Source organism: Tiliqua scincoides, chromosome 2 (genome assembly GCF_035046505.1).
Source record: "Tiliqua scincoides isolate rTilSci1 chromosome 2, rTilSci1.hap2, whole genome shotgun sequence".
NCBI lineage: Eukaryota > Metazoa > Chordata > Lepidosauria > Squamata > Scincidae > Tiliqua > Tiliqua scincoides.
The window spans coordinates 209919068-209937341 of NC_089822.1; the positions used below are offsets into that span (position 1 = coordinate 209919068).

Genomic DNA, 18274 nt, shown 5'->3' on the forward strand with positions numbered 1-18274 from the left:
ATCTTTTAATTTCACAACAAGGTATCAAAGATTCTTGTGACATTTTAAAGATTAATAAATATACTGGACCATATGTTTTCATGAACTAGTTCAGGTGTCTTTTTTCCGCAATTGCCAGATATACAAATACACATGGATCTAGAGGCAAAAAATGTTAACTGTGGTACTAATCTGTGATGCATCACAAGTGGTATAGTCTGTATCACTTCTATAATTTACACCTAAAATGTATATAAATAAGAATAGTCATAACATCATAGGTCCAGAGCCAGCTCAGCTTTCAGTACTGAGACAGGAAGGGATCAGCTTCTTCAATGAAGTATCAACTGACAACAGCTAGCAAGAAATTAACCACAAATGTTGATGATATAATAGTAACAACTAAAGACAGACACGTTATTTAAGCTGAACAGAATTTGAGTAATCTAATAGGTAAGCTAACTGGCTAGAAAGCAGTACATAGGAATTCAAAAGGACATTTAAAAATATAATTAAATAAAATGTAAACAAATAAAACTATTCATGTCGATGTCAACCAAATTAACCAGGAACAAAGAAAAAACATAATAAATCAATGAATATGCAGAATGTACTTTTATGAGTTGGTGATCAAGTGAAAAACCAGACAGAAACTGAATGAAAGATGTCACTAAGATACTATAAACAAATAATCTTTGCTTGGGAATACAATACAAGACAAAAAAGTAAAAAGCAAATGGGGATTTCGAAAGGATGTTTAAAACAAAGAACATTTCAAACCTATTCCCAGAGAAAGGTGACTTGGGGAACAATCCCAAACTGCACTTCTACAGCCAGATCGCAGTGACCTGAGCTGTATCCAATGCAGGTTGTGAGGCTGCTGGAAGTCTCCTCGGAGTAAGGGAATTTTTTCCCCTTACCCCATGTCAAGCTCCAGCTTGCCCATGGGACTACTTGGATCTGCAGCAGCTATTTAGCTGGCACACATCTGAGCAGCCTGTGGTGAGGACAGGGGTTAGGGTACAGTGTGCACTGTTGCCACTGAACCCGCCTCCTCCCAGGCCCAATCCTCCCCCATTCCACCCTTCCCCTGCCCAGAAATGCCCCCCCTGGAGCGCCCTGCCACCAGCTTCGCTCACCCACTGGCTCATGCCTACCATCCTTGACCAGCACATGGACAGGATCCAGCCTGGACTAACTGGCATGGGACTCCACACCAGCCCAGCTGACCCTAGAGTTGGCACTGACTCAAGTACAGGCTTGAATCGGGCTGCCCAAGTACTGGCTCAATACATACCTACTCAGAAGTAAGCCCCATTCAATTTAGTTAGATTAAGCCCAAATGTGTTTAGGATGCAGCCTAAGCCTACCAGAGATACAGCACAGAACAGAAAAAAAGTAGAATTTTTGCTCAGGCATTCATGAAGAGCAAAGATGACTAGATAAGGGCAATTCACGTCCTACCATAAAAGAGGGCAACATATTATAGTCAGTCTGATACAAAACACAAAATCTGTAAAATCTGACTGCAAGAACAGATTACAAAATACAGTTCATAAGCTAATGTGCTGCTAAAAGCCTAAAAAGAATTTATTTCAAATGATCTTATCATGCAAACTATTTGCCTGCTCTCATCTGACATTAACAAGGCCAATCGTATGTTTGTCTAACCAACCCCAGCACTTTAATTACATTATTCATTTAGCACAGGGGTCTCCAAACCCCAGCCCCGGGGCCAGATGCGGCCCGCAGCAAGCTTCTGTTCGGCCCATGGCCAGCCTCTAGTCCCCTGAAAGCTTCTGGCCCGTTTGACTGAACATGACCAGAGATGTGCTCTGATTGCATCTGGAGGGTGTTCTGAGGGCCGGAAAGGCTGAGTGAATGAGCTCACTCATTCATATATTCATTCATCTAAGTTCCATCTCTAATTTATTTATTTAAATTTTATATTTAAATTTTTTCCGGCCCTCAGCACTGCGCCAGATATTTCATGCGGCCCTCTGGTCAAAAAGTTTGGAGACCTCGATTTAGCGTATAGGACTTGCATGCTGTCATCTTCATGTAAAACACATGCTGCAAGACTAAAAGAATTGGAAGCAATTTCTAACTACATTTATTTCTTTACTCTTCCACCCTTTGACCTGGTAATAGAAGTAAATGTAGTGTTTTGACAGTTCAGAAGCTTAACAAAAAAGCTTCAATGTTTTCTTAGTACACAATGTAATCTCCAATCATTATTGTCTGAAACAGTTCTGAAACCATGTACCACACTGTTATACTACTCTTTTATCCACAACTGAGATTAAATTTTTACATTGAAACCTAAACCCTTGTAAATCCTACATGAAGATTACCTCTGCGTAGACAACATAGAAGTGCTTCTTACCCGAAAAGTATGTTCCATTTAATTTCTACATAAGTCACTTCTAAGTAAATGTGTTTAGCACCAGGAGTGAGAGAGACATGTAAGCCTCTCTTCAAAACAGAATCCATGCTGGTGTCCATTTTCCATTAGATTAGCAAACTGAAACACTTTACAATACATCCAAAAAATCAATATAGCTTTCTGTTTCATTACTAACTACCAGTCTTGCTGTGTTAAACATTGTGTTAGATGGAGAGACGCTTATTATTCTTATATGTTTCCTCCTCTACCTTGCCAGCAAGTTTAAGATGCACAGAGCAACAAGGAATCACATACTATTGAGATACTAGAACTGACAGAATCACATTTAGACTAAATTGAACACAACAAGCACATGATAGTTTAATTTTTAAGTCGTTAGTAAGGGGCCTAAATGGGTGGTGGTGGTTAGACTCCAAAAGTGAGGGGGGAAACAATTTAAGAGTATATTAAAAAATGCAACACAGGATATTCAACATTCTTGATGCAGGCAAGTATAGTTGGAATACTTCTGGATTAGAACCAGAATACAGTATTTGTAAAACTCTTTCATGCTCAAACAGATAGCACCCTCTTATGGTGATCTGGTATGACTGCAATAGCACAGAACATACATTTAGCAGGTCTTTTTTTATTACTATTTGTGGGGTCATCTGCTGGGAAATGGTGGCTTGATCTGAAAAGTTCCCAGGTGCTCAGTAAGCCACACATCTGAAATGGAATTCTAGACCTGATTGCAGCAACTACACAGATATAACCAAAAGGCTAGATAATTTAACTGGCAAAACTTACATTAGAACAGGGGTCTCTAAACCTTTTGGCCGAAGGGCTGCATCAAATATCTGGCACAGTGTTGAGGGCCAGAAAAAAATTAAATATAAAATTTAAATAAATATATTAGAGATGGAACGTAGATGAATAAATAAATAAACAGGCTCAAATGTCCAGAAACGAACACAGCCCAAGAAATAAAGCACACACTTAAAAGGACCTCCATTCCCCCACCCCACAAGCACAACTCTGGTTGTGTTTGATCAACTGGGCAGAGGCTCTCAGGGGATCAGAGGCTGGCTGCAGGCTGGATAGAGGCTCGCCACAGGCCATATCTGGCCCCCGGGCCGGGGTTTGGAGACTCCTGCATTAGAAGATGGTTAACCATAGATTTTTTCCCATTTATAGGCTTGTACACTTCAACCATAAAGAGAACTTTTGGGAAAATAACTTTTCAGTTTAAAGTGCAGGATAAAAAGTGTACATATACAACTGCCTGAAATATGTCTCTGTTCATCTACTTTGCATTCTATGGTAGAGGAATTTTTTTTTTTTTTGCCCCAATAGCTGGAGTAAACCAATTATTTTGAATAAGAGTAACTTTAGAAGTACGATCTTGACAGGAAGGCAACCACAGTTGCATTAAAAGTTTGTAAAGATGTTAGAATAAACTCCTTCAGGTTAATTACATGGCAAGTGCAGTTTGGACAGGTTAGCAAAAGACACTGATGTAACCACAAGAGGGTGAGTTTAGTTCTATAAAGGATACAACAGAAAGTGCAGAAACAGATACTGTACTGACCAATCTGCAAATAGGCAGAAAGAGTGCTCCAATTTAGCTTAAATCCCTGAAGCAGCATTCAGGACTTAAATCTCTGAAGAAGCAGTTTAGCTGAAGAAAATTACTAGTGACATTCTCACATGAACTTTACTCACTTTAATTTAAATTTTTAGCCCGCCCCCCCCCCCATGCCCCAGCAGCTCTGTGTTGGTCAAAGAATAAAAACCAACGTGAGAATGGTATAAACTACACAAGTATAATAATAAAAAAACATAAAAAATACAATCCAAAGTTAACACAAATTCATAATTGCAATCTAGACCCATTTTGCCTCCACCCTCCCTTAATCTCATTGTCCTTTAACCTCAAATAAGGTGCATCTTATTTTGTATGGGGTGATCCCAGTATACTGTATCAGTATCTGCATTGGATCTGTTCCTGGACACCCCTCCCCCCCAGATAATGAAACATGTGGATGTTGAAATCTGCAGGTCAGGCACCCTGTTGCCCTCCAAACGTGATCAGAGCTGTGCTTCGGTCACGTCTAAAGGGCCTTTTGAGGCCAAAAAGCATGACTTCTGGTTTTCAGTTAAAAACTAAATGTTATGCTTTTTGACCCTCCGGTTGCGACAGCAGCATATTCAAATCCACAGTTACTGAACCTGCAGATAGTGGGCCACTTATAGCAACTTCCAGAGGGGCAGCCTTGCTAGTCTGTTGAAGCAAACCAAAAAGTCTTGCAGCAACTTAAAGACTAAGAGCCCAATCCTGTGGTCCGTGCTGTGGCCCACAGTTGCAAACATGCCATAAAGCACATTTGCGGGGCTTACCACTGGAAGTCCGGGTTCCGCGGCTTGGTGGTCTCCCGGACTGTTGGGTTGCGGAATGGGAGGTGGTGGCGTGGCCGGGGGCGTGGGGGAGGCGTGTCGGAGGAGGGGAGAGGCGGATCCACGGAGCCAAGCTCCGCAGGATCCAAGGCGCTCAGGCAGGGCTGCTCAACCTACACGAACCAAAAGGTCACTGCTAAAGTGAGTAGCCCCATTGCGGGGCTGCTTCCCTTACTCGCGGGAAGGGGACAAATGTCCACTTCTCCTGAAGAGCCTCCCCCGGTAGCGTGGGAGGTGCAGGATCCAGCAGGAGCCCTCTGTGGAGCCACCGGGTCCGGGAGCTCTGGGCAGCTTAGGATTGGGCTGCCCATTATTTCAGCACAGGCAGTGACCTTCTTATCCACCACTATTGCATTACTGTTCTTTCCAGACTAGTAAGAGCAGGGGTGTCAAACAAAAGGCCCATGTGCCAGATACAGCCCACAGAAGCTCTTTATATGGCCCCTATGATAATTAGGCCAGCACCACCATCAGCAGCTCTCAGCTGCTGAGCTGCAAAGTGACACACTGGCAGAAGAGGCACTGCTGAATGGGCAGCACTGGGATAGCCCAATTATCATGAGGGCCACCCTTTCAGGAGTTCCACTTCTGCCTAGGTGTCACTGCTAAAAGGGTGATATTGGGCTCTCCCAGCACAATTCCTGCTGAAGTGCCAGGAGGAAAAGATGGAAGAAGGGCTCAAAGGCAAGAAACAGTTACGTTGGAAGAGGCAGACCAAGAGGGTTGATAAAGGGAGAGGTTGCTGTGAGAGCTCAATTATCAAATGGGCCACCCTTTCAGCAATGCCACTTTTGCTGAAACATCATTTTGCAGAATACCACTCAGCTGCTGAGCTATGAAGCAATGCCTTGGCTGAAGCAGCCCCTGCTGAATGGGGAGCCCGGGTGATAATTGGGCATACCCATATCTTGAAAATATGATCAGGATTCACATATCTTCTCTTCTGCCAACTGCAGATAATGACTTCCTAAGTGAGGAAAAAGTGCTTATTTCTGGTCAACACCTGCTTAATGATGCCACTTCCTGCTTATAGACATAACTTCCAGCCCTCAGCAGGTGCTGTGAATGTTATTCAGTATGAAACAAGTTTTACACCCCTGATTTATTTTTCATATTTTTATACCACTCTTCCAAGGATCTCAGGGGGGTATACATAGATCCTCCCCTCCTTTTATCCTCACAACAACCCTGTGAGGTAGATGAGGCTGGGAGATAGTGACTGGCCCAATGTCACCCAGGAAGCTTCATGGCCAAGCAGGGATTTTAACCTGGATCTTCCAGGTTTAACTCCTAAATCAATACCTTCCTTGTTCTCCTCTAGAGTATCAGGTAAAAACAAAAGCATTCCAAAACCTAGCACTCTGGTTGAGTCTTTGCCACCCATTTTCCAAAAGATCTGGATGAGAAGCATTTTCTTCCAACTAGTTTCATAGCAGTTAAACTACTGTACATGGCTTTAGACTATTGTGGAAGTCGCCACTTGCACATTATTAAAATGAAAGCATTACCATGGAAACCATGAAATTATATAAAAGCAAAACAGCAACCCTCGTATACTACCTTTATTAGGAGCAACTAAATGTTGCAAAGTAGTAACTTAGTTTGCAAGAATCACATAACTCCTCTCCAAGCTAGAGGGTAAAAGGAGAGTAAGGAGAGAAAAGAGAAAGATGTTGTTGGTAAAGGGCTTCATGCAAGCTGCATTTGCAATCAGTGACAGTCTTAAGAAGATGATCCAAGAGTTGCTCTTGGCAGAGTAATTAGATTATAATAAAGTCTATTGCAGCAACAAAACAATGGCCATTTACCTTGGAAAATATAAAACAGTCACCAATTGGCACTAGAGAGGATTCTGAATAATCAGAATGCACCTCTGAAGAAATTAAAGTCCAAAAAGAGGAGGGGGGACGACCACCACAATCCAAAGTTGTAAAAAACCTTCAGAGATGCATTCAGATTCTGCAGAGATTGAAATCAAGAGCTTTTTCATATTATGGCTTTGTGAAAGATCTCAAAGAACACATGCAGGCAGAAGGGAAAGAGGCTAACTAAATGCTTACTTACATGCTTAAATGAACTATGGGGTGCTGCTGTTGCTCCTGTATCTTCCAAATACTCATCCCAATTGAAGTCAGCTTCTTCCACACCAGATCCTGCATCTACAAAAAGGCAGAAACAGTATAACAGCCTCTACTAAATAAAAGCACCTGGCCTATTATTCTACAACCATTAGTAGAAGAAATTTTACAACTTGCTTTGGAAATTAATATATTGTAGTAAGAAATCAAATAATTAATATTAAAGTAGCACAGTGTCTCTTTGCGGGAAGAAAATTGAGAAAAATATTCCAGCCAAGAACACAATCAGAAATTAGGTGGAAGATATCACAGTAAGAATCTCTCAAATAGAAAAAGCTAAGTTTCAGAACGCACCCAGAAAATAGCTTCTCCCAGCTACTATAGCTTGGATACACTGAATGAATGGGCACACCCCATGGAGTCCTCAGTTATTCTATTTGAAGGACACATTCCTATAATAAAAATTGCTTTTTAAACTTCCCTTAGTTTCAAAAGAGGTTCGTCATACAACTTTTGGAATGTGTGTGCATGTTAGTGTTAAGTTAGTGATTTTACACCACAGATACAAATACAGTAACAGCACCACATACACCAATCTTACTATGTCAGTTAATGGCAACCAGTAATGCAAATTAGGGCACAATCCTAACCAGGTCTACTCAGAAGTAAGTCCTATTTTGTTCAATGCGGCTTACTCTCAGGAAAGTGGTTAGGACTGCAGCCTGACTGAAGCACCTATGCTGATTCAGAGCCCAATCCTGTGCTCGGCAGCACAGCTCAGGGGACATGCCTCACCGCTGGGCTCCAGCCTGTGCTAGCCCAGCGCCAGCCAGTGATCGGCTCACAGGACGGTTGCCCAGCTTTGCGGCTTGGCAGTCTCCCAGACCACCGAGCAGCAGCACGGTAGGCGGGGACGGGGAGGAGACATTCCGGGGAGGGGGGAGGCCGGCGGGGGGGCGGAGAGAGGGCGTGACGGGGAGGTATGACTTGGGGAGGGGGCGGGCTAGAGGCGTGCCAGGGGAGGGAGGAAGGAGGGTCTGTGGAGCTCTGCTCCGCAGGATCTAAGGCACTCATGTAGGGCTCTGCACCCTTTATCCATTGCCTTTACCCATTGCGGGGCTGCTTATCTTACCTGGGAGAAGGGGACAAAAGTCCCCTTCTCCTGAGGCGCCTCCCACGGTAGCCCGGGGTGCGCACGATCCTGCGGCAGCCCTTCTTGGTGCCACTGAGCCTGGGCGCCACAGGCAGCTCAGGATTGAGCTGTCAGTGTGCTTGGGATCCAAGACATGTATATAGAAAAAAATGGCAATTCTGAAAGAAATAAGAACTTGCATGTTAAACTGGTTAAAAGCACAGGCAAAAAGCAGAGAATAGCAATCAACAAAATGGTCAACAAAAAAAGAACTTTAATTTAATGGTCTGGGTGGTAGATGCTTAGCAACATCCAAATACATGAAAAGAGAGCAACAGTTTTTCACAAGCAAATCTGGCTTGTGGCTTATTTCTAATCAGTACTATACTAATTTAACATCTTACTGGGTCAATCCTTCAGCAGAAATATAACTCATTATGCCTGGTTGTACACTCTCCCTACAATGGCTATATCAATGCCATAATATACTCTCCCAATCTGGCTTAATGTATGAGTTCTTGGATAGTCTCAGATTAACTATTCAACTGCTAGAAGAAATTTAAATTGAAGTTGCACCTGGAATAACTAGACAGCTTTGGCAAATGATTATTTTCTATAATTCTACATAACACACATTTCACAGAATGCCTGGTGTGTACTGAAGTATTAGATGGGAAAGATGAATTGTGTTTTTGTCAGATTGCTACAATCCCTCCATACAGGGATTGTATCCCTCCATACAGACACTTAGAGCAGGTAACAACTCAGTAAACAAGTTCTAGCAAAAATATTTATTAAAATATTTCATGTATTTTTAAAGACACAGCCAATTTAAAAGATCATGCTTAAAAATCACCTTTCCTCACATCCAGATTCTTGCCTTATAACAAGGCCTTACAATATTGTTTTGACAAGCCACAGGAAGAAATCACTTATGAGCACTATTACCTCTAAGTTGGCAAAGGACGATAAACATCCGACACAAATGTTCTCAGCACCAGTTATTTCAATATATGCAGAAGGACAAAGGGCAAAGCAGATTCTTGTTGCACACTTAAGAATCACAATTTCATTTAAAAACAAATTACATCTTGCTGCTTGAGTGGTTTAAGAGATGTTTAAAACTGCAATAGCACAAATACGGAAGAATCAGAAAGAAGCCAAAGGCCAAATGTACAGCTTAGCCTAAAATTAGTGAACAGCTTCTCCAGAAAGCTGAGTTACAATGAATGCTCAAAAGTTTAAAAGAGAAAGAGAACTAAATTAGAAAGCCACTCTGCACTGTGTTGAGAAATTACTTCAAATATAACCAGGTCAATTGCCATTTAAGTCTATGTGAGGTTTTGATGCTTCCATGACTGTTATGTAATGCACGCACACACGCGCGCACACACACACACACACACACACACACACACACACACACACACGACAGAGAAGAATATCAGGAAATTCAATGTCAAGTTTGCAAATTCAAAGGCATGCAAATAGTAAGTACTTAAGCTTCATGCTATTATAATAGTATCATGGCAGTAAATAATGGGTGGGGTTAGTACTAATGACAGTAGAACAATTTCTACTGCATTTGGCACATTCACTCTTATAAAGGACGAACTCTTCCATTCAGAGAAAGCAAAGGGAGTAGGAGGAATGCCAAACCCGAAGAGTCACAAAAATTCTAGTTTCAAGGCTCTATTTAAGGCAAACTGCATCACCCACATTAAATACACTTCAGAGCTAATCACTTTATTTTGACATTTATTCTCTAAAAGAGGGCACACATGCTCAGATGGACAACTGACAACATCTTGGGCCACAGAGCATGAACCACAATAGGCATTACGGAAGCTCCAGTTTCTGAAATGAAGATGTGGCTTGTGGTTGTACCAGAGAAATCACAAAACATAAGCTCTCAAGTGAAAGAGGTTTAGTGTTATACCAAGTTTAGCATTATGTGTGCATAAGCTTAATTTGCAGAATTTATTCTTAAAGGGTTGGTTGCTGCAAGCTATGTACAGACTCCCCCCCCATATCGGGGGGGGGGGTTTCAGTTCTGGGAGAGGACACAGAAGTTGCGCATATAGGCAGCATCTTTGCCCATTACATCTGTTTTGTTTTAGTAGTGCTTGAACCACGGGTCTTGCTTAACCAAGCAACATTCTTGCTTTACTGAAGAATGGGACATGCAGGCAACCAGCCTGCATGCTACAGGGAAGAGACTAACAGATCATTAACAGAAAGCAGGTTCTGTGAACCTGGTTAAGCAAGAAACACCTGCGTTTCAAGTGCTACTAACAAAAATCAAAGGTACTGTAATGGACACCCCTCCCCAGCTGCGGATAACTGAATCTGCCAATACCAGACCTACAGATATGGAGTAAAGTTTATACTTTTTGCATGTGTGGCAGAAAACCTGGAAAGCAACAAAAGAAGCACATATGTTCATAGAGAAGGACAAGAAAACTGCAGGAGACAAAAAGCTGTGCATAGTTCAGTCAGTGCATTAGTCAATAAATAATATAAGCATGCACACTGAAAAAATGTAAATTAAGAGAAAGACTAACTATGTATGTGATCTGTATTATTTTAAAGCAATTTTAACTTTAATCAAGATCTTTAAATATCAAAACTTTATCAATCAAAATTTAAATATCAAAACTAATCAAAACTTTAATATCAAGATCATCCAGTGGCGTCACTAGGGTTCGCGTCACCCAGTGCAGGATGCCAGCGTGTCAGCCCCCCCCGTGCAGTGGGTGGGGCAACACCCCAGGTGGTGGGCGTGGTAATTCATCACTTCACTCCCACGGGTTTTTGGCTGTGCCATTTGATAGAACAAAGATAGAACACATTCTGCATGAAATAACGCATTGATTGATATACAACATGATGGTATTATTCCTCCAAATTGTGATTTTAGTGACTTTGGTCACTACTGGTGTCACACACACCCCCGGGTGTCAACTTACTAACACCTTATTGCAGCAGTTCTCAAACTTTTAGCACTGGGAACCACTTTTTAGAATGATGATCTGTTCAAGACCCACCAGAAGCGATGTCATGGTGGAAGTGACATCATCAGGCAAATTAAAATAAGTCAGTATAAAAGTAAAACAAATAAGCAGAAGCCAGTCCTGTTCCACCAAGTGAATTTCCTCTGTAGCCTGCCTGCAGATACACTGTCCCCCTCCAAAATCAGTAAGGTTTTCAGCCCTACCCAGTGCCCAGTTCAATTTCAGAATTTCTGTTTAAACCAGATCACTGTCAGGATCCACCTGGCTTTGCAAGTCTCAAAAATGTTCACCTTATCAGCTGAAGCTTCTGTTTTGATTCTTTTTAGTGGGGGGGGGGGGGGGGAGGCTGCCTTCTAGAGCACTTGTTTTGCTGCAGGTGCATAGGATCAGGACCATTCACCTGATTTTCCACACCAGCCAAGGCACATTTGCTTACTCGCGAGTAAATGCAACAGTGAGGCTTAGTTTCACTTTCTATAGGGCTCAATACATTGATCTGCTTGGAGGGAGGAACTACCTTCTCAGGTGTTTTTGGGGGCTGCATTCATTGGATCAGGACCATTCTGGTGTTGTTAGATTCCTCTCAGCCTGCCCTTTCCAATGGACTAAGGCAAATTCACCTACTTGCGAGTAAACGCGCGATACGGCTCACTTTCACTTTCCATAGGCATCCATGCATTTTTTTGTTCTCCAGTTTTTCGGCCATAACTTTGACAGAAAGGAGATATTTCATTCTGTTTTTTGCACTGCATTCCACTCAAAATTCCGCATCCAACGGTATATAATATGATGGGGTTATGCCTAACCACCGCAATTTTAGCGCCTCATCTGCCCAGTGTGCGTCACCCCCAGTGCGCGTCACCCCCCTGTGCGCGTCACCCAGTGCGGCCCGCACACCCCGCACTCCCCTAGCGACGCCAGTGGATCATCACATAAATGAAATTCACTATTGCAACTGAGAAGATACCTGCATTTGCAGGCTCCACAACTGAAGTACCTGTCTCATGCTGCTGTTCTCCATTCATTTCAGCAGGAATCAGACAATAATCCTTGGGAGGAGGAAGTCGTGGGAGACAACCCAGTCACTGCCTTGATCTCATTTGCTCTTCACTGTCACTGCTTCTGCATATGCCTCCAAAATGTTAGACAAAAACTGTGAAGAAAAATGTAAACGTATTTTTATTTGTAGCCCAATTATTCAGAACAACTGATTGTTTTATTTCATAATAATGGAAGAAGCAAGCAAAATTCCAAGAGAAACTTTCCCGGGTGGTGTTTAGCTATGAAACTAGTCTATCTAGCTCTACAGGCTTACAGATGGTGCCTAGATATGGTAAAGAAAGAAACAAGGTTAATACAAATTGAATATTCCAGTTCAACTCTTAAGGCATGCAGGAATGTTGCTAATTTTACATTACTCATCCTTTATTCACCTGTTGAAACTATGCTACTTTAGATCATTTGAAGACAGAACACTTTCAATTAAAGGACATGCTATGGTATACAAAGGTTAAAAAATCTTCTGAAAATCTTTTTTAAAAAGCTTAAAAACATTCTCCATGTGGCAAATATCTGCAGTAGTTTTAACGCGGGCTGATATTTTTTAAAAGGATGGTTGAGTCTAACAGAAGAATCATATGAAGCCACTGTAGGGCAAATCAATATAGAGAAGTAGGTTTGGGACTACAGCAGCACAACTATGTTGTGATTGACCTGAGCCCATACGCCAGTTCAAGGTATAGCATCAGCACAGCAGCTTAAGTCTATATTCATAAACAGAGGTATCAGATACAAAGGAAATAAGACCTTATGTGGCAAAGGAATAGCCATGCATGATGTATGGATCTCATAATATGGATGCAAGCAGAGCTGAAAAATAATTTCAGGTGTGTGGTCACCCAGGCACCTAAACACAAACATTCAACACACAAACTCTCTTATAACTGGCACTCCAAAATAGTTGTCCATCTTTTGCAGCAATATATGATCCCTATAGTTCAAGATGTTTCCAATCCTGGACGTGTCACTCTTTGTATCACTGTAGCTATCTATATGATTGGGATATCAGTTTGCTTTGAATTTTTTCCTGCCTGAATTTAATCACCTAATTGTCAACCTACCCAGTGATAATTGAATTTATACTTCAGGAAACATGCCCCAGAGAATTTCATGCTGGGCAGATCAGAAGGCAACTATGGCAAATAATTCCAGAGGTAACCATAAAAATTAACCTATTGCTTTTCAAGACCAATTATTAGAAATTAGCCTGGATCTCAAGGTACCTAAAACTTGGCCAAATATGTATTTTTTTTAAAGTTCTAACCTTTAACAAGAATGTCACCTTGATATTTATATATAGCTGTGATCATAAATGAATGAAATTATAGGTTTCTTCATGACAAGAGTCATGCTGTGACTAGAGTTGACTGAATGATAATTAACCCCAATGAAACTGACTGAATATGCTAAACCAGGTTAAAAAAACACAAATATTTATTTAGAATGATGTTGGTGTGCATATTCTTGTTGGGTAACAAGATAATTAACAATTTACATGAACTACTACAAAGCTAACGACGTTTGGTCTGTATGTTCACAGTGACTTACAGATACAATAAAAGTCAAAATAGTTAAGGATTGTAAACATGGTAGGGTTTTTTTTGCATCAAGACAGAAGTTCAAATACTTAATTTTGTTGTCTTGTACATTCATTATGTATCTATTCTCTCCTGTCAACATATGATTTAATTCCTTTCTATAAAGTTACCACAGCATGTATATTTACTTAAATTTAGAACACTGACACAAGGCATTTAAAAACCAAACTCCCATTACAATGCTCTGCTTATTCTGACCTATATAATTTACTCTGTATCCCTACAGTAAGTCGAATGCCAAGATGATCTCTCACTGGAAAGCTATAAAACACTCTGAATGTTCCACAGAGAGTGGCAAGCAGAGTTTAGCTTCATGATTTTTTAGAAGTTCAAATAATTTAGGATTCTGGGAAATCCTGCCAATACTATATTTGTATGTTAAACATTCACACAATAAAGTTATTAACTAGGGAAAAAAAATTAATCTGGCAATTTAAACTGAATTTGGACTGAAAATAAGCCTAAATTTTAAAGATTTGTGTGGGGGAGGGGGGAGTATCTATTCCCAATTTGAATTTGTTCTATTGCATCACACGCCTGTATAGTATCCTACTTGAATCTTGCTTTTGTAAAAACAAAGTCAAAAGCATTCACAATACATTTGTTTATAGATGCAATATTTATAGTTAGGTGATCATTTGAGAGTTCTTTTGATTCATTGACAGTGCAGTCCTATTTTTAGGAAGTGCACTATTTTGCTATTTTGACCTAATTTGCACTATTTTGCTATTTAGTCCTATTTTGGTGCAGTGGCTGCTATGTCAGCAAGTGCTACTGTATTTGAGCTTTGTACCACAAAGTGCTGAACAATAAGTCAGAAGGAAGCAGTGCTGACAGGACGACCTGCAGTGACCTACCAGCACTGGAACTGAGCCCCTGACCACTGGCAGAGGTGAGTTTCACGCTGAGTAGTGCAGGGGCTGGGAAAGGATGCTGGGAGAGTGTTTCGGAGGCGGGGAAGGGTGTTTCTGGGCAAGAGGGGGTGGACCAGGCCCAGGATCAGTGGAGGACTCCTCCCCCCCATCTTAACACCCCCTGCTGACCCAATTGGTGGTAAACCAGGTTGCTCAAACTCCCCCCACCTATATAGTAGCCCCACAAGGTTGAGTAGGGCATTGCTCGAGTTAAGGGAGAAAATATCCCCTTAAATATCTCCAGCTACCTCCTAACCTGTGCACAGGCTATGCAGCCTGGCTGTGCCTGTGCAGGGTAGGATTGAGCTTTAAATTATTTGAAGCCAACTTATAAGAGCTACTGGCTAAGTAGTAACTTAGAAAAAAATTAACAGGACGTGTGGGGGACGTTCTCAATAGGAAGATGACAGCACAACAGGTCATTCACTTGAAACTATCATGACTTCCAATCTTTTCTGGATTCAGTTTTCAGCAGCTAATCCAAATCTGGTCATTCCTCAAAGTTGAAGCGGCCCAGGTCAAGTGAAAACAAGAGCATCAGAACATACCCACAGCGTCTCCTTTAAAATGCTGCACAACCTCATTCAGATTGAACAAGAACAGGAAGAAAACACCCTAAGATCCAGAAGAAATGAACAACCACCATTCCATAAGATCACATGGAGTCTCAAAAGCATCCCTGGCGCAGCTGCCTGATCCTATCCTTGAATCACTGATCTCTCATAAAAGTCCTATTCTACCCAGAAGACTTTTTTTTTGTTCTCACTTATTAAGATTAATAGGGGCTAGATAGTTAACTTGCATGGGAAATCCCAAAATTTAGAGATAGGAAATTCAAAGTGATAGAGACAAAAGGAAGGCATGATCATACTGGCAACAAGATTCCACAAGGAGTGTCTTCACTTTATTTAGTGCCTTGAAGAAACCTACCAAGACTGAATTTTCAAAGACAAATGGCTTCTTGCATGTCATAAAGCCATCACAGCTTTTATCAACTAACAGAATGGAGACTTTCTGAATGGCCACAACAGTGGCACATGCACTTATGATGCCAGAGTTCTCTAGAAAGGAGGAACCAGAGTGTTCTGTGGCAGTTGGCAGAGCTGGCAATGGGGGAGGGTATTTGAATAGTAGCTTAATGGCTGGGAGAGAACCTGGCTTATTTTTCAGTGTTCTAGTAAATAGACTTGGCTTTAAATATATTAAACTGCATCTGGGCACAAATCTCTTTTATTTTTATTTAAGCCCCGATTGGTGACAAAATCAAATTATACAAATATATAACCAATATAGAGCACTGGAAAACATAAGGCTTCTTATTTACTAACCACTTCAGATGGGACTGCAATTATCCACACATTTTAAAGTCATTTTAGCTTTAAAGGATTTAAAGTTGCCTTTTCTTTGCAAACCCCAGGGGCTGGGAAATCTTGGCTAGAGGTCTTGTTATAAAGTAGCACTGCCAGCTGACTAAGAAGTATGCAGGTCTGCTCTTATGCTTTCTAACAACAACAGATGCGCTGTGAAAAGCTTCACCTGCTGATTTCTGCACAAAGGTAATCACCATCAATGTAGGACCCAAAATGGACAGACCAGAAAATGGCTGCATGCCAACACAGAACACTGAATCACAACTGAGGCCTCTATGAATCACCACAACAAATTGTGTGTGCACATTTCATACATCATAAACACTACAAAGACCAAAACAGACTGAGCACTCACCATTCAACACATTAGTCCTTCACGTGGTACACATCTGTGTGAAGTGTTAATCAGAAAATAGTTCAACAGAACAGGAAGTCTTTGAATCTTACGCAAAGGGTCTCAAATAAATGCTCTTTTTGCCTCTGTGCTTTTTGTTACAGTATCTGCACCTATGGCTTTTATCCATAGAGTGAAACATTTGCATGTCTGCCTCATTTATTCCTTTACACTCCAGTAAGTTGGCTATACATTTTTTTTTAAATTTATACTCTGCAATTGACTCCAAGAACCAACAACCATTTAATGTAGGTGTGTCCAAACTTTTCGGCAGGAGGGCCACGTCATCTCTCTGACACTGTGTTGGGATTAATTTAACATTTCAAATTTGAATAAATTTACATAAATGAATATATTAGAGATGAAACTTGTATGAATGAATAAAGGTCTTGCAATAACACAAGGACTATAAAAAGCCTTGCGCAAAGCAAGGCCAGCCTTTCCTTTGCTGCCGCTGCTGTATCACAGACATGAAACAGCCAGCAGTGGAGGGAAGCCCTCGTCCCACAGCTCACGAAAGAGGCCAAAAAGTTGACCATCATGCTGAGAGCAGTTGCGGCAGGCCAGCGCGGACTCCAGCAAGTCTCCAGAGGGCCAGAGGCTCATTGGAGATCAGGGATCCCCAGGGAGTCCTTGAGGGCCGCAAGTGGCCCAGGGCCAGAGTTTGCGCACTCCTGATTTAATGTAATGCAGTAGTTTTCAAACACTCAGGGAGTTTGAAAACCACTGTAAGTCACTGCAGGAGCAGGGGGAAGGCAGCGGCACAATTCTTAGGATCACACTGCTCAGGGGGATGCAGGGGCTTGGGTGCACTTGCCAGAGCCTCCTGCAGTCTCCCGGGGGTGTGGGGAACTCTGTCTGATTGTCTGCGGAGCTCCCCAAAGCTTCAAAAGTACTTCTAAAGTATCCGGGAGCCCTGCAGACACTCGCATAGACAAGTGCACCCAAACCCCTTCAGCCCCTTGAGCGGTGCGATCCTGGGGATTGCGCCACAGTCTCCTCCCTGCCTCCTGGCTACCCCCGCCCCTTAAGGGTGCAGGGGCCACAGCCCACAGGCTTGGGTGTCGCGACGCCCCAGTTTGAAAACCCTGATGTAAAGTGTAATGGCCAACAGAGGTTACAAGCAACAAGTTACAGACAGAAAAAAAATGTAATACTGGAAAGACTGTAATAGGCTGACAAAGGCTTGTCTAAAAAAAAAAAAAGACCTTTACCTGGAGCTGAAGATACCAAAGAAGGTACAAATCACAGACTGGGGAAGGAGGAAGGTCACATTCCTGTCCACTCCAAAATCCCGTACTGTGACCTTTACTTTCAAAGCTCAAACAGGCCTTGCTCCTCCCTATTTCTCAGCCCACTACACTCCTCCTGTGCACTTCATCCTACTAGCTTCACCACTCTCATCTGTCTAAAGGTCTCCTCCCTCAAATGTCTCCATCCTTTTTCCTCTGTTGCTTGGAACTACATCCTGGAACACCTGCAAGATGCTTTCCCACTTGCTTCCTTTAAGTATCTTCTTAAAACTCACCTATCCTGCAAGATCTCTGGCACTACACCTTGGCCCCCTTCCTAGTGCAACTAACAGAGGAATCCTATTCATGTCTTCTACTAAGCAAGTCCTACTGTGCTCAACAGGGCTTACTTCCAAGAAAGTGTGTGTAGAATGACAGTGTAAAGCTAGGTATATGTAATTGAAACAAATCATATACACACTCAGTAGCGTCACTAGGGTTTGCGTCACCCAGTGAGGGAGGCCAACACATCAATCCTATGATGGACCTTCTCCAATGCAGTGGGCATGGTGATGCACCATTGCCCCTTCCCTGCTGTTTTTTTTTTTTTTTTTGGCTATAACTTTTGATAGAATAGAGATATTTCAACATGGTTTGCTTC

General features: G+C 41.9%; 1 protein-coding gene across 2 annotated transcripts in view; it reads right to left on the reverse strand.

Annotated features, from left to right (window-relative positions):
* The window catches only part of SFMBT1 (Scm like with four mbt domains 1), a 95629-nt gene that overhangs the window by 29035 nt on the left and 48320 nt on the right, over positions 1-18274 (reverse strand). For both annotated transcript variants that reach the window (XM_066614938.1, XM_066614937.1), the window contains exons 2-3: positions 12044-12199; positions 6887-6981 (exon numbers count right to left, since the gene is read on the reverse strand). In XM_066614938.1, coding sequence (XP_066471035.1) covers positions 6887-6981; positions 12044-12071 — 123 coding nt within the window. In that variant the 5' untranslated portion in view covers positions 12072-12199. The remainder of the gene's footprint in view (positions 1-6886; positions 6982-12043; positions 12200-18274) is intronic.